Source organism: Salvia splendens, chromosome 19 (genome assembly GCF_004379255.2).
Source record: "Salvia splendens isolate huo1 chromosome 19, SspV2, whole genome shotgun sequence".
Classification (NCBI taxonomy): Eukaryota; Viridiplantae; Streptophyta; class Magnoliopsida; order Lamiales; family Lamiaceae; genus Salvia; species Salvia splendens.
This window is the reverse complement of record NC_056050.1, coordinates 5,349,991-5,366,667: the sequence shown is the minus strand read 5'-3', so window position 1 is coordinate 5,366,667 and position 16,677 is coordinate 5,349,991. Positions and strand designations below refer to the sequence as shown.

The 16,677-nt window shown below is 40.3% G+C and overlaps 2 protein-coding genes and 1 long non-coding RNA gene across 3 annotated transcripts; 1 reads left to right on the top strand and 2 right to left on the bottom strand.

The window, feature by feature from the left end:
* The first annotated feature begins 2,035 nt into the window (after positions 1-2,035).
* LOC121778554 (uncharacterized sugar epimerase YhfK-like) lies at positions 2,036-4,659 on the top strand. The gene is made up of 9 exons (XM_042175927.1): positions 2,036-2,284; positions 2,870-2,953; positions 3,038-3,096; positions 3,224-3,319; positions 3,410-3,487; positions 3,561-3,623; positions 3,709-3,882; positions 3,981-4,076; positions 4,171-4,659. The coding sequence occupies exons 1-9, from the start codon at positions 2,122-2,124 to the stop codon at positions 4,240-4,242; spliced, it is 885 nt and encodes a 294-aa protein (XP_042031861.1). The 5' UTR covers positions 2,036-2,121; the 3' UTR covers positions 4,243-4,659.
* A 1,071-nt stretch (positions 4,660-5,730) lies between these two features.
* Positions 5,731-7,311, bottom strand: LOC121779389 (stemmadenine O-acetyltransferase-like). The gene has a single exon (XM_042176729.1). It carries the CDS (start codon positions 7,232-7,234, stop codon positions 5,921-5,923), a length of 1,314 nt encoding a protein of 437 aa, XP_042032663.1. The 5' UTR covers positions 7,235-7,311; the 3' UTR covers positions 5,731-5,920.
* Positions 7,312-15,599: 8,288 nt separating this feature from the next.
* LOC121778853 lies at positions 15,600-16,379 on the bottom strand. Its single transcript, XR_006045740.1, has 2 exons — positions 16,091-16,379; positions 15,600-15,987 (listed from the first exon to the last, which is right to left on the bottom strand). It is a non-coding gene; the product is annotated as an uncharacterized LOC121778853 (long non-coding RNA).
* Between the last annotated feature and the right edge of the window lie 298 nt (positions 16,380-16,677).

The following is a 16,677-nucleotide window of genomic DNA, read 5'->3' as shown; positions in this document are numbered from 1 at the left end:
AGGTCTAACTTCCGATACAAAGTCAACATTGGATGTGTATTTGGAAGACCTCCCGATGGATGAAGATGCTGAAATCGATTTGCTTAAGTACTGGAAAGAGAAGTCATCCCGATTTGGAGTACTTGCTAGGATGGCATGTGACGTGCTTAATATTCCTATAACAACGGTAGCATGAATATTCTAATGGTAAGATTTTACTTTTGTTATAAAATTCTAAACTATCAAACTATATTTTATGTTAACATAGTAATTTTGTTAATAGAAGATGGAGATTCTGAAGATGACGAGGAGGAAGCTAATGCTCAAGCTGAAGTGTCAAAGCTTATAGACTTGGAAGAATGTCATTCAAATATTTAGGTTTATTTTGAAACATGGACTTTTTTTAGAACTTGTAGTTAAACAGTTTATCTTTTTGTTATCTTAGATTATGTCATGAATATTTTAGATTTTATGTCATGAATATTTTAGATTTTTAATATATTACTTTACTTACATGATAGCCTTATATTTTAATTTTTTATATAATAATTTGGTAAGGAATATAGATATAAGATTCTTAAAAGTAAAATAAGTGTTATTTGCTTAAAAACTTGATTAGCCAGTTGGGCTAGCCCGAAACCCGAAGATTTAGGGTTAGGGTTGAAATTTTAGAACCTGATAAAATTTCAGCCCGATAAACCTGCACCCCATAAGCCCGCAACCCGAGTAGGGCTAGCCCGAAACCCGCTGGGCTGGCCCGATTGACATCCCTAGTCGTATGCACACCTCGGCGTGGGGGAGACCTCGCGCTTGAGCTTCCGGCTTCATCCTCGTCGTAAAAGCTAGCCGCCCTCGGTCCTTCGTCGGCTATAATCATGTTGTGTAAGATAATACACATGTACATGATGTCGGCGATATTTTTCACGTACCACAGCCGAGACGGGGCCTTCACAATGTTGAATCGGGCTTGAAGGACCCCAAAAGAACCCGTCTCGGGTCTTGCGGGTTGCTGAGCGTCATCACGAAAGTCGACCACCTTGGGTAGATACCATCGGCGAGATAGTAACCCATGTGGTATACATTTCCGTTGACGGTGAAGTCGATCGTCGGTGCTACACCATTCAACACATCATTGAAGAGGGGTGAAGAATAGAGCACGTTCAAGTCGTTGTTGGATCCGGCAACACCTAAATATGCATGCCAAATCCATAGACGGTAGTCGGCGACCGCTTCAAGGATAAGTGTTGGGCCGCCGCCTTTGTGGCCGCTTAAGTGTTGCCCCCTCCAAGCAGTCGGGCAATTCTTCCACCTCCAATGCATGCAGTCAATGCTGCCAAGCATACCGGGAAAGCCATGGACTGTTTCGTGAAGACGTAGCAACCGTTGGCAATCATCAGTGGTGGGTGCCCGAAGGAATTCATCACCTAAAGCTGCACGAACGCCATCGCAAAAATTTTTAGACAAAGGATTCTAGTGGACTCGCCGACATGCAAATACTCGTCGAAGAGGTCGGCCGTTTGCCCAGTAGCGAGTTGTCGGATGGCACACGTACACTTCTGCAACGCCGAGAGACTTTGCCGACCGGCTGCATCTGGACCTGTTTGGAAGAATTCAACACGGACGGACAATGTGTTGACAATACGAATAAACAAGCGCTTTGACATGCGAAAACGACGCCTAAAGTAATCTTCCGGAAACCGCGGCGGGTCGGCAAAATAGTCGGCAACGAACCTTTCGTGGGCTCCCTCCCGGTTACGATGGATGTAGCGGCGAGTTGATCTAGTTGGTTGAGGAGGATGGGCGGGGGTATTCGCTGCGACATATGCTTTATAAGCGGCACGATGTTGTTCGTAGTATTCTTGTTATTCGCGCTCCGCTTCTGCAATGAGATGGGTGAAATCCATTTGAGGTTTTGAGTGAGAGATGAAGATGTAGATATTAAGTTGTATGAAAAATATGAATGAGAGATGATTTGATGTGAAAAATGGATGATGAATGTGTGTATTTATATAAAGATAGGACAATCATTAACTTTGACGGTTAAGCTGCCCCACCTCCAAACTCCAAAGTTAGAACGAATGGACGGAACGCAGATAAGTGGGAAAGTGCAAAGCAATCAAACAGCTGAATTAAATTCCATCAATGGCGGGTTCAGCTTCAGTTCTCTCTCTATCACCCCTCTACTGCAACCGCGCTTTCCATAATGCCAAACCCTCTTCCTCTTTCCAAAATCGCCTCTCATTTACCTGCTTCTCGTCCAAGAAGAAGCTCGGCTTCACTGACCAGATTCTCGATTACATTGAAGGTTCTCTTTCTTTATCACCTTTTTTGCCTAGTGTTTTTTTCATTATAAGAATTCGACTATATTTCACTTATTTGATTCACTCCATTCCAAAATTCATGCGCTGAAAATGTAATTTGTTGTGTGGATCAACTCTGAAGGGTTTCGTTTCTATTGATTACGTTCGGAACGCATTGTGAAAGCCTATATGAAAAATAAATCAAGCTTGGTGCTGATAGTTGATTAATTCAACTAATTTGGTAAATAATCTATCCAGCTCATTCACGATTTTGTAAATATCGATGAAAGTTAGCTTAAAATGGCAGTGTGCTTGCTAGATTTGGTCATTTTCGGTATTTTAATGGTTTTGTTGTAAGCTGATTTGATTGGTAATGAACCAAATTCCAGCATAGTTTGAAACCAGCGTTCAATCAAGCTTGAATTAATAGTTTATTGATTCTTCTTGATTCGGAATCGAATCGAAGAAGCTCAGACATGATTGTTAAAGATTGATAAAAGTTCAAACGAACTAGAAATGGTAGCATGCGCAAACGATTGATTCGTTTACAACCCTACCTGCTGAGTAAGAAATGTTTGTTTCACATGTAGGTGGACCAAAGTTGAGGAAATGGTATGGGGCACCTGATATTCTTGAGAAAGATGGTGATGAACTAAATGAAGATGCGGCTTCAGGTCTTATATCTTAACATATTTTTTGATTTTGTTAATCTTTTGTTGTTGATTATTGTGTTAAATCATTTTCTTGTCTCGAAACAGAGGAAAATGAAGTTAGAGATGCTGTGTTAGTAACTGACGGGGACAATGAGATTGGTCAGGTCATGGTTTTATATATATGATCAGAATTTAGTAGGCCTCGCTTGCATCAGGATTATGAACATGAGAAACACTATACTGCTGTCATGTTTTGGAACTTTGTTGTCTGATCTATTGCTTCTGCCACAGATGATTATACTTCAGCTAATCGTCAAAAGGCTTCGAGTAAAAGCACTTGTGAAGGACAAGCGTGTTGCCATGGAAGCATTTGGCGCTTATGTTGAGGTCGAGATTGTTCTCCTTACAGATTGCTTGTTGGACATTCGTTTATTTCACTTTGCTGTCGAAATCTGATACACAAAGCTTATTTTGAAGTCTTTGGCTGGAGATCTAAAGGAGAAGATCTTCCTCAAGAAGGCCTTTAGAGGTGTTCGTGCAGTTATATGCCCAGTTGTACGTACGTCTCCCACATCGTGTTTTACTTCTTCAATACATTTATTGATATAAATTTCAAAACACATTATAGGAAGGAAGCTTGTACAATATTGATGGCTGGAAAGGCGTGCAGAATGTGATCTTGTTGTCTAAGGTATCACAAATTTCGGACATGAATCTAGCTCTGCAACCTCAACAAACTCACATTGCTGATGTTGTGAGTGTGTGAAGGTTTTCAGTTGTCCGTTTATAGGGAGTTGAGCGGCATTCAAGCGATCATGAACAGCTACACCAGGAAACTAGCTGAGGAAGATGAGGATGCGGTGAAGGCCTCTGGTGTCCCCTATACCATCATCAGAACTGGGGTCCTGAAAAATACACCTGGGGGGCAACAAGGTTTCTGCTTTGATGAGGTATTTCGATTTCATTTGGGTCTTGCACGCTTAATAGTCAAAACATGCATACGAATTCTTAAGAATTTTCTGGATTGACGAGAAAATATGGATGACAGGGTTGTGCATCAAAGGGAAGTCTTAGCAAAGAAGATGCTGCCTTTATTTGTGTAGAGGCATTAGACAATGCCCCTCAGAATGGATTGCTATTTGAGGTTTGGAAATACAACTAATCCTCTTTCTTATCCTATTTTCATTACTCCTGTTGTTCTTTTGTTCTAAATCGGAGTTTGTTTGGTCATGCATCAGGTTGTTAACGGCGACGAGAAGGTTTCCGACTGGAAAAAATGTTTTGCTGATTTGATAGAAAGATCAACATAGGAGCTCGAAATCCAAATCCAACGGTGTGAGACTGGTCGAGACCAGGTTCTAATCCGACCTTATTTGACTGCGTTTGTGCTATTATTTGTACGAGTTTGAATATATGTCCAATTCTTAAAATAGAAAATTACCCTCCAATCGATTCAAACTGTATGATAAAAATCCACCATTCAAGAATCTAGTGAATGAGCATACCTCTTAAATCTAATGAACATTAGCTTTTTGTCCAAGATTCTATTTCGTATGCTTCTGTCTGCCAAAACAATAAAGTTAAGACACATCAACTAGGACAAAACACTATAGTCAATAGTCTAATACAGTTCTTCACAATCAAGTTGTAGTTTATTGTGCCAACAATTATAGTCAACCAAGATCGATCCAAATTAGCGTGACAAAACTTCACCAAAATATACTATTTCACATGGTTCTTAAAACATCCACATGTCACTAAAAATTTAGTACATCCACGACAATATCACTAAAAATGTCTCATTTCTCAACTATTCGTGAGTCCACAGTACTAAAAATATCCACCATTTCTTCTCGTTTTTTTCTTAACTATTCATTGGTCTCAAATTTTTATTTTATTTTCATTTCTTTTATATTGGTTATCACAATTTAATTAAAAAGTGATATTAAATTAAACTCTAAAATTATACTCCCTCTGTCCCATTAAAAACGAAACGTTTTTCTTTTTTAGTTGTTCCATTAAAAATGAAATGTTTCTAAAAATAGAAATAACACACTCTCTCTACTTTTTCCTTTGTCTTACCTTATTCTCTCTTCATTAACTCACAAAACAACACTACATAAAATCTCGTGTAAAAAACCAAATGTTTCATATTTAATGGGACAGGAGTATTTTACTTGAAATCGGAATATGCATAATTCAAATCCAAAACCTACATTTTACTGGAAGGGGAAATAACACAATCTAAAGTTTAATTACTCTTTGTTGCTACCAAAGTTTGCTCAAATGTTTTCGACTAGATCGTGTTGGAGTACCTTGTGAGTGGCGGCGTTACGAGATGACTACCGATGCTATAGATATTCTCGGAATGGTGTCCGCGACACCATGTATTTGTGTAAAGATACTTCGGGTTGATGTGAAGCATCAACTGTATTGACTCTACCTCAACAACTGTAAAATATAAGCATTAATTCTTACTCCCCTGTCTCATTATAAGTGATACGTTTTTCATTTTGGAATGTTTCACTCTAAATGACACATTTCTTAAAATAGAAACATCACTATGTCTACTTTATTCTCTCTCCACAAAACTCACAAAACAACAATACATAAAATATAATGTCAAATAAGAAATGCTCAACTTAGAATATGACAGATGGAGTATAATTTTTGTTCAAGTTGCTTGCCGATGTGATCATGTGAGACTGAGATCGTGATTTGTTCCAACACCAATAAATTTGGCATTTCATATAGTATAGTAATTTTACTCGTGAGCATAAATCTAACAATAATTTGGCAAAAGAACAAAACTTGCCTGCATTCAAAAAAGTCTACATCTTAAAATAAAACACCCTTAAATTTTTGGGTCAATTGTGTAACCTTTCGAGTTGTATACATATATATCAGCACGAGTAATAGTCACTAGGTTTGCCGGTGAATCCCTTGGTCTAACAACCAAGAAAACAGAATCAAAGAAAAAGTCTTGAATTAGAGGGGGCTTGAATTCAATGAGGCAAAACTTGTGAACTCTTGATCATGCTCCAAGGCAGCCATATCTTGCTCCTCCAGTGTCACCCAAGCTTCCATTCCATCACCACTTCTCATGTCAATCAAAACAACAAGATTCATAAAACACGGCCCGCTCGTATCGATGTTGCTAACCCAAACCGGCTTCCCCCACCCAAAATCGATATCGTAGAACCCTAATTTGCACCAGCTCGAAAACCCTAAATGGTGCACATTCTCACTCCCCACTTGTTCAATCTCTTTTATGCACTCGAGAATAATTTTCGATCCCTTTTCACCTCCTAACTTCTTCACACACTCTCCATCTACAACGGATATCGACCTCCTCACTTTATCCACCAGCGCAGGAAGCCCCAAATCACCCCCACCTCCACACATTGCACTTGCTATCCACATCAAGTTGCCAAGAGACTCTTGTGAGAAATTTGGGACTGCCCTTTTCCTTAGATTAACCAAATGTGTGAGTAGAGAAGGCTCATTCTTGGCACCACATCTCTCAGCATACGCAGCCATTGCATGTTTCCATATGAAGCCAGAGACGGCCTCCACCCGTGTAGGACTACTGCCACCCACGCCAGTTGCTCTATCCTTGAGCAAGGCCAACGACGCGCTACCAAACACAAATCTTCTAGTAACACACTTCCCCTTCTTGAACAAAGAACCCCACATCACCATTGATGCATCCCTGAGCCACGAGCCATCGACAGGGAAGAGGCAAGAGGCGGTGAAATCAGGAGCGAACGAGGGTTTCTCGTTAGCAGCAGTAGCATTAGCCCAAAACTTGAGGAAGAAACTCAATGCAGCTCCATCAACAACTCTATGAGATATACACACACCAAGAGCAATCCCACCACACTCTAATTCAGTGGCTTGCACGTTGGTCATGGAGAGCCCCGTGCTGGTCAGCCCGCACGGGAGGAACTGTGCTATCTGTTTGAGGTCAGGGCGCTTGAGAAAATCATTCAAACTGCAGTTTGCTTTTGCTTTGGTGAAGCAAGCACCTTGATCATCACAGTCGATGGAGAGCTCGTCTGCTTTGATCGTTCCTGCAAGCGGGAAGAAGTGCGTTAATGTTTCCGAGAGCGTTTTCTTGAGCAGATCGACTTGAAAAGAGATGGCGATGCCGTCGTGATTTGGGAAGAAGATTACAATGGGAGCGTAGGCAGCTGGAATGAGCTGATCCAATAGGTTGAGTTTGTAGTTTCTGAGGTGGTTTGGAGTTGGAGAAGAAGGCTTGATCATCTCATTGGATATAATCTCGATGTTCATGATCATGTGGAAATTTCAATGTAAAGGAATAACTTCTCTATGTGTAAATGAGCAAGTGCTAGATTTCTTTTTAAGAAGAAGAAGTGATAAAAGAAAAAGATGCTTCACAACTTGTCTGTTATAATGAAAGAATCACTTGTTGAGAAATATGGAATCGGCCGACTTGATCAGCTTGACTTTTTCTTTGGACTACGGTTGATATTATTATTATTATTATTATTGATAATCTTAGTTTCTTGCGATTTAGTGTGGTGGTCCCATTTAATCCAACTTTGAAAAAAATGGACAAAATATCTATCTTAGTCATATTGTAGATAAGATCCAAGTTTTGTGTGGTATTGTATGTGTAGGGGAAAAGTCAAGAGTAGGGCTGTCAATTCGGGTATCCGTGGATACCCGATCCGAAAATTTCGGATACCCGACCCCGAAAAACCCAAAATCACATACCCGATACCCGATCCGAAAATCTAATTGGGTACCCGGATACCCGACTCGGGTATCCAGTCCCGATTTTAATGTACTAGGATTGCTGACTGTTTGAGAGATTCATCTGTCCAAGTTTAGTTTGATTCTTGGATGAGGACTCAGTGTTCTCCTGACAGATTACTAGAGAGCATATTGTTTTGCGGCTCAAGAAAGTTAAGTTGAGGCGGGTAGATTAAGGTATTAGGAATGCTGCCATTGAAGAAGTTCTCTCCCAACTTGAGTCTCACTATGCTTATTAACGTGCCTAAATCATGTGGAATGGAGCTAAAAAATAAATTCATCTAAAGAATAAGGATCCCAAACTATCCATATTCACACAATCGGGCTGAGAGGGAGAGGGTGGGCGGGAACTTCTATGCTGCAATGGGCGACAACGGCGTCAGAGAGGCTGCAGTGGACAGCGGCGGGTAGAGCGGCGAGAAGTAGAGGTAGAGGGAGAGGGAGAGCCGAGACGGAGGTAGAGCAGAGGTGAAAGGCGCAATGTGTAAGTCAGTTTGGGTTTGGAGAATTGGAAGTGCAGACCCTCATTCATTAGTCATTTAATTGAATGGATAATTTGTAAAATTATAAAAATATATATAAAATTTAAAAAATCGGATAATTCGGGTATAACCGATCGGGTATCGGGTAACTCGATATCCGATAATATAAAAATCTCATACCCGAACCCGACCCCGATCACGAAACCCAAAAAATCGGGTATTGGATATCCAATTACCCGATTTTTTGAGTTTAGATATCGGATATCCAATACCCGATATCCATTTTGACAAAGTTGAAAGATATGAGTATTATTCATTCAACTTGTTCATTCAATTACAATAGGTACGCCTCTTTTAAATAGGCCAAGGGTTACATAAAAATGGCAAGATTTGCCATAATACTCTTTCCCTAATTAATTTCTTTTCCTTGCTTACCTATTTTCCTTCCATACATATTTTCCTTTCTAACACTCCCCCTCAAGTTAAGTAATGTGATTACCCATACTTAACTTGCCCAATACCTCATGGAAGCTTCTTGCATCGACAGCTTTCGTGAGTATATCCGCCAACTGATCTTCAGATCTCACAAAAGGAAGTTCTACTGTCTTGGCCTCTATATTGTCCTTGATGAAATGTCGATCCACCTCGACATGTTTTGTCCGATCATGCTGAACTGGATTTTCAGATATACTGATTGCCGCCTTATTATCACAGAACAACTTACATGACTTCTGTGAGTTTAAGTTCAATTCAGTCATCAATTTCCTCAGCCACAGAATCTCAGTCAACCCACTCTTAATCCCTCGAAATTCAACTTCTGCACTTGACAAGGCTACCACTTTCTGTTTTTTGCTTCTCCACATGACAAGATTTCCTCCCACAAAGGTAAAATATCCAGCAGTTGATTTTCTGTCATTTGGGTTCCCTGCCCAATCAGCATCCGTGAACCCATGAATCTCTAAATGTCCATGATTCTCAAATAGAATCCCATGGTTCGATGTCCCTTTCAGATATCAAACAATCCTTAGTGCTGCTTCCCAGTGAGCTACTTGAGGTGCATGCATAAACTGACTAACTACTCCAACTGCATAAGCTATGTCGGGTCTAGTGTGGGATAGGTATATCAATTTCCCAACTAAACGTTGATATCTCGTGCGGTGAGTGGCTTCAACTCCTTCAACTATCCGCAGACCATGATTCTGAACCATAGGAGTATCTGCTGGCTTACAGTCCAGTAGTCCTATCTCGGTTAACAAGTCAAGTACATATTTCCTCTGACTGATGAAGATCCCCTTCTTTGACCTTAGCACTTCTATACCTAGAAAGTACTTTAGTAATCCCAAGTCCTTCATTTCAAACTCTGCAAACAAATTCTTCCTTAGCTTGCTTATTTCCTCTTCATCATCTCCCGTGAGAATCATGTCATCTACATAGATGATGAGGCATGTGATCTTTCCTTCTCTTTTCTTCAAGAATAATGTATGATCAGAGTTGCTTTGTTCATACCCATACTTCTTCATTGCCTCAGAGAATCTCCCAAACCAAGCTCTAGGTGACTGCTTTAGCCCATATAGTGTTCGTTTTAGTTTGCAAATCTTTCCTCATTCGAAATCTCCAACAAATCCAGGTGGTGGCTCCATGTAAATGGGCTTCTTCAGTTCCCCATGTAAGAATGCGTTTGTCACGTCGAACTGATGTAGTGGCCATTCCCTGACTGCCGCTATTGAGAAGAGCACTCGAATAGTACTCATCTTTGCTACCGGTGAGAATGTTTCAGCATAATCAACTCCATAAGTCTGAGTGTATCCTTTGGCCACAAGTCTCGCCTTATACCTTTCAATCGACCCATCTGGCCTCCGTTTGATAGTGAAGACCCATCTGCATCCCACAGTTCGAACTCCATCAGGTTTAAGACATACTTCCCATGTATTGTTCTTCATCAGAGCCCGCATTTCTACTAGCATTGCTTCTCGCCAGTGAGCAATTTTCATAGCCTCCTCGGCCGTATATGGGATTTCTTCTTCTTCGTAAAGTGCTGCTTCAAACGCCCTAGCCATCTCTGTTAGATTTGCTTTAGCCAGATTCACCATAGAATATCGGCTTCTACTAATCCTCTCAGGAATGTATCTCTTAGCCGGGACCCCACGAGTAGTTCTGTTGGGGAGTATATAGCGGCCGGTATCACCATCAATTGCTGCATTCTCATTCTCGTCTACACCAAAAGTGTCAGGGGTAATAACTGTATTATCTGAGCTAGTTTCAGGAATTACCTCAGATATCACTGGAGGAGGATTCGATTCAGGCGTGGGCAGTTGAGGAGGCTCTCTAGCAGATGTGACTGACTCGGCAGTGACACTAGCTTGTTCTGTTGGTTCCACGATCGAGATACTTGGATGTGGCATCGGCGAACTGAGGGGTCCAATTTTATCACACTCCCCCTGAACAGCACTCTCCCCCTGAACAACACTCTTCCCCCGACCCCGAGGTTGGGTGTGATAGAAGTATTCACTTTCTAGAAAATTATAATTCATGGTTGTTATAACCTTCCTAGACCCCGGGTGATAGCATCGATAGCCCTTCTGATTTATCCCATACCCCAAAAAAACACATTTTATTGCACATGCAGAAAATTTTCCTCTTTCGTGTTTCGGTACATGCACATAAACGGAACAACCAAAGATTTTGAGCGGAAGTGTGAGAGGTGGGAGAATATCAGTAAGGGATGTGAGAGTCTGCAAAGGAGTTTTCATACCTAAAATTTTTGTAGGCAAACGATTAATCAGGTAGACAGCAGTGGCAACAGCTTCGGGCCATAAAAATTTAGGAACATTTGAGTAAAAAAACAAGGCTCTCGTGACCTTTAGGATTACCCTACCATTATCGGATCTAAGAATTTTGATCGTGGTTTGGAATTGTGTCTGGATCATTGTAAAGAAACGGGTAAATTTTTCAAAAACGTCAGATTTATGCTTCAAAAAATATACCCAAGTCAACCTAGTGCAGTCATCCACAAAAATGAGAAAATATTTAAAACCATGATCACCAACAATAGGAGCTGGACCCCAAACATCGGCATGCACTAGAGAAAAAATAGTCTTAACACGAGTATCACTTGATCTAAAGGGTTGTCTGTGGTTTTTTGCCAAAACACAAGATTCGCAAGTAATATCCTTAAAATGGGAAAACTTTGGAAAAAGCAATTTTAAATAACCCGAGGATGGATGCCCCAATCTGCGGTGCCACAACCAAGCTTCCCGATTTGCAGATCCGTGAGCAAGCATCGCGGTGCCACCTTGTTGAGTAATCTCATCCACATAATAAAGACCTTGACGCTCAGTGCCACGCTCAATTATCCTCCTCGTCCTGATATCCTGTAATACACAGAAATTTGGATGCATTAGTAACGTACAGTTTAATTCTTTCGTCACGTGACTGATAGACATAAGTTTATGAGATAATTTGGGCACATAGAGACAATTTGTAAGCTTTAGGGTTGGGGATATTTCAATGGTTCCACTCCCACCCACAGCGGTCAACTCTCCATCGGCAGTTTGAATTTGGCTTTTAGTTGTCCCATTAAATTCAGAAAAATCTTTCATATCGTAGGTCATAGTATTAGTTGCCCCACAATAAAAAATCCACTCACTCTCCTTAGGGTCAATTTTACTTTGGGCAATGCATGCAATAGGTATATTTTCCAAGGGTGCAAAACGATTTGGGCTTAAGACGGAATTTTCAGACAGTTTTGGGGTCAAACGTGGAATATAGTCTTTCTGGGGTCCTAACTGTAATTTTCCCGGGTCAAATTGCATATATTCTGAACTATAAGGACCAGAAATTAAATTACTCATGCTTTGGGGTTTATTCTGAAAATCAAATTGGGGATCGGGGTTTCTCAACCCCAATCCGTTACCTCCATATGACCCGCCTCCTTTCTTCTCCGCGAAGGCTGCCTCGCCCGGCCTGCCGCCTCCACCTGGTTGAGGACTGGTATCTCCTGCTCTCCCACGGGTGTTAGTCATCTCCCTATTCCCTGCTCCTTGCGGAAATAATCCGCCTCCATCTTCGACTCCGATGGCTAATCGAGCTTTAGCCTTTTGAGTTTCATCCCACCATTCCGGAAATCCAACGAGGAGGAAACAAGTATCTCGAGCATGTCTTTGTTTTCCGCAATGAGAGCACCATAATTTTGATTTGTCGGGTTTGAAACCGCCTTGGCGATTGGGCTGTTGCGCGGCGGTTCGTGGTGGTGGCTGTTTTGGTCGCGATGATGGCTGGTTTCTGAAGGTGAACCCGTGTCCGACTTGGCCCGATGATGATCCATCGTTGATTGCACTGGTCTAGGGATCGATATCTGCTGCTGGCATGATTTTCAACCGCGTAGCTTCTCGTTTTACCAGACCGTATGCGGTCTCGGCTGAGGGCAACGGAGTTTCCTTGAGAATATCCATTCCGATCCCGTTATATCTTGCATTCAAGCCTGTTAGGAATTTGAACAGCCGTCTTGTTGCTACATACGTTCGAAGTTGGCTAATCCCCTTGTCGCAGCAATCCACAGGTTGATGTTGGCATCGGTCAATTTCGACCCAGATTCGTGGAGATGTCGCCAATATGTTTCTAGCCCATGTTCCCCTTGCACTATTCGGCCTGCGTTTTCCTCTAGATCGTACAACAGATATGGATCTGCAGTACTTTCGAATGTAGTTTGTAGGCTCTCCCACAGAGCTTGCGTGGTTTGGTGATGTGCAAAGTCGACAACAATTTCTGTTTCGACGTTGTCAATTATCCATGAGAACACTGTCATATCGGCTTCCTCCCATTCTGTGTACCCCTTCATTCCAGGTTCCGGCGGCTGCGGTGTACCGGTGATATACCTGTTTGCTCGTCTTCCCACGATGGCTACTCTCATCAGCCGTTTCCATAGGGGATAATTCATCCCGTTGAGTTTAACGGCTAGAGTAACATTCTTACTCATCTTTAATCGTGTCTCCTCCATATGTGGTTTCTCTTCATCGTCTGACATGTTGCAGGTTGGAAATAACCGCCTTCTTGGTCGGGAAAGGTATTAGGCTATGATGATTTTGTTCTTAGCCTTTGCTCTGGTACCAAGTTGAAAGATATGAGTATTATTCATTCAACTTGTTCATTCAATTACAATAGGTACGCCTCTTTTAAATAGGCCAATGGTTACATAAAAATGACAAGATTTGCCATAATACTCTTTCCCTAATTAATTTTTTTTCCTTGCTTACCTATTTTCCTTCCTTACATATTTTCCTTTCTAACAGACAGCCCTAGTCAAGAGCTTCTAGATGAAGCCAAATCGTTTACATTATTTGAGTGGAAATATGCTAACTCAATTTGATTTGATTTAATTTAGTTTAGGCTTATCCTTTTCTAGATTGAATAGTCTTTTCTAGATTGAATAGTCATTAAGTTTGGTTTTCACACGCTACTTCAAACGTCACGGTGAAATATTTAGTTAACAAGATTATTGGTCTTAAAAATAATACTAAATTTTGGGCGAAGATATTTTATATAAACTTGGAAAGTGGTCTTAAAGTCCGATAGATCTAAAAGGAATATTTTATTTTATTAGACATAAGTTCTTTTTCTACTTCTTTCTATGTTATGTTTTATTTTTATCGTTCTAGAATAAATCATAGTGATTCGAGGTCGAACCATTTTCTAGAAGAGAGGCATGCATCCTAAAGCAGTCTATTTTCTGTAAGAAACGCCTTAGTTCTCTACTCTATAGGACTCGTGCTCTAAAAGTTCGACTCACAAATGATTATCTTTCCTTTCAAACATTTTAAACTTTTCACCAAAAGTAAACATCATCGTAAAAACTTTTGCTTTGAGGATCAACTATTTTTCTTAGTTCAAATCTCAGAACATTCTAACTTGAAAGAAATAACTATAAGTTTTAAATTTCAAATCTCACACTTTTTTTCAAAAATCATTTTCTTTTGTTTCTCCGAATTTTTTCCCTTGAAGGGAATACACTATATCTTCCTTTACTGAATAGAACTTTGTCAACTTCTCTTTCTTTTCTTTCTTTTTAAAGCAAAAGTTACCTCTTATCTTGGTTGAGAGGGACGAGCCAGGGTGTTGAGCCTTTGGTGTTTAACCTTTTTGTCTAGGGATACGAAACTAGACTAAGCTTGAAAGAAGACTTTTAGGTCCAGAGGGGAAAGAAAATTTGCTCTGATACCACTCTGTCATGACCGCACTTTGCTAAGGATAGCAAGCTCTGTTTATTGCAACTAGGGGGGATTAAAAAAGCGGAAAAAGGGAAATCTTAGCACAACTGAACATGAATGAAATCAACTTCGGATAACTTGGAAAATATATCAGAGTACATAATACAAAAGAACATAAGCTCGACTTTTACACTACAGCGGAAGAGGAAGAGTCAAGAGAGAATGACATTGTGTATGGAGACACGATGCATCCGAGCATTATACTACTGAAACACATTTGCCATCCCTGGTGGATCCGGGAGTAGGAGGGTGCGACCGCCCCCTCCATGCGACTCCTTTCCACTTATCCCCAACGTATATTTTCCATATCTGCCCGCTCCTTTGCCTCCGACGACGCCCCATGTACCGAAAAAAATAACCATTACTGCCTCAAACCAAGCTCAATTGAAATAAAATTTAAAAAACTCATGCCCAATTGAAGAAAAAATTAAGCCCAAACTGTTACTAATCTTTTAAATAAGTACTTCTCATCAACTCAACATACGGAATTGTCTCGACAACTTGAAACTTTTGTTGATGTTGTGAGAAGAGATGCACGATTGATTGGTATTGAAGATTTGGCTAGCCTATCTCAGAAGATTGTTGAAACCTAGAAAGATAAAGTTTTTCCATTGGTTTATCGTCTGATTTAGTTGGTATTGATCTTACCTGTAGTGACTATATCTGTTGAAAGAGTATTTTTCAGCAATGAAATTTGTCAAGATTGACTTGCGGAATAGGATGGATGAATGACAATTTGGTAATATACAATGAAAGGTCCACCTTCGCTAGTGTTTCTATTGAAAGAATCTTGAAACGTTTTCAAGATATGGATACTCGTAGAAATCAGTTGTCTCGGTTAAGGGATGCTAGCGCTACTTGAATTGTAATAGACTTTCATTTTGCTAAAAAAACATATAAGTATTATATTTAATATTTTATTATTATTATTATTATTATTATTATTATTATTATTATTATTATTATTATTATTATTATTTATTTTATTATTTTATTCCGCACCCTCCGTTTTTAAATCCTGGATCCGCCATTGCCACTCTGTCATGACCACACTTTGCTGAGAATAGCAAGCTAGGTTTATCGCGACTAGGGAGGATTAAAGAAACAGGAAAGAAAGAGAAATCTTAGCACAGCTAAACAAGAATGAAATCAACTTGGGATAACTTGAAAAATATATAATAGTACATGATACAAAAGAACATAAGCTCGACTTTTACACTGCAGCGGAAGAGGTGCAGCGGAAGAGGAAGAGTCAAGAGAGAATGACACCGTGTATGGAGACACGATGCATCCGAGCATTATACTACTGAAACACATTTGCCATCTCTGCTCAACACCGCAAGAACAACTTAAATAATAAAACCAAATAAAAGTTTGTAACGTCCGGCACGTCCATCTGAAGCCCGATAAAGTCCTATTGTACAAATTTAGCAAATTCTAATCTATTACAATTAAGAGAAAGACATATAAGTCTTAGGAACCCCGTCGACGACGGTGGAAGCCCCACACCCCAGATTGAGATCGGTCACTAGTTTCACAATTCACGAGTTTAAACACCAAAACTTTCAAGAACAAGTCTTTAGAACAAAAAATAAAGAAAAAGGGAGTAAGATTAATAAAACAATCCTAACCTGTCGGAAAACGGCGAGGAGGCAGCGACCGTGGTGGCATCGGGAAACTGCTCCAGCAGTGCGAGGAGTGGGGAAGGCCGGAGGGCCGCTGCCTGTGCATGCACAGTGGCGGTGGTGGCGAGAGAGAGGCTGGTTGGAGAGAAGGGGCAACCAAGCTATTTCTGAAATTGGGGAAAATTTAGGAGAGAAAGAGAGTGAGAGTCCGATCTAGAGAAGAGGAGGGAGCTGAGAGATAGATTTGTTTCTCTGATTTTGGGAGAGAAAGAGATAGACGAGAGAGAGTAGAGATATTGGGATGATCAATTTGAGAAGTGAGTTAGATTTTGGATTTGTTGGACACGGTGATAAGTGATACTCCTCCTTCCCACAATAATTGTCACATTTTTTCTATTTTGATCCGTCCCATAATAATTATCACATTTTATTTTTACCATAAATGGTAAATAGGTTCCACATTCTACTAACTCACTTCACTTGCGTTTTATTATAAAACCAATACTTCCTCCGTATTCAAAAAATAGAAACATTTGAAATGACACAGATTTTTATGAACAATTGGTAAAATAAGTGAGAAGAATTGGTAAAGT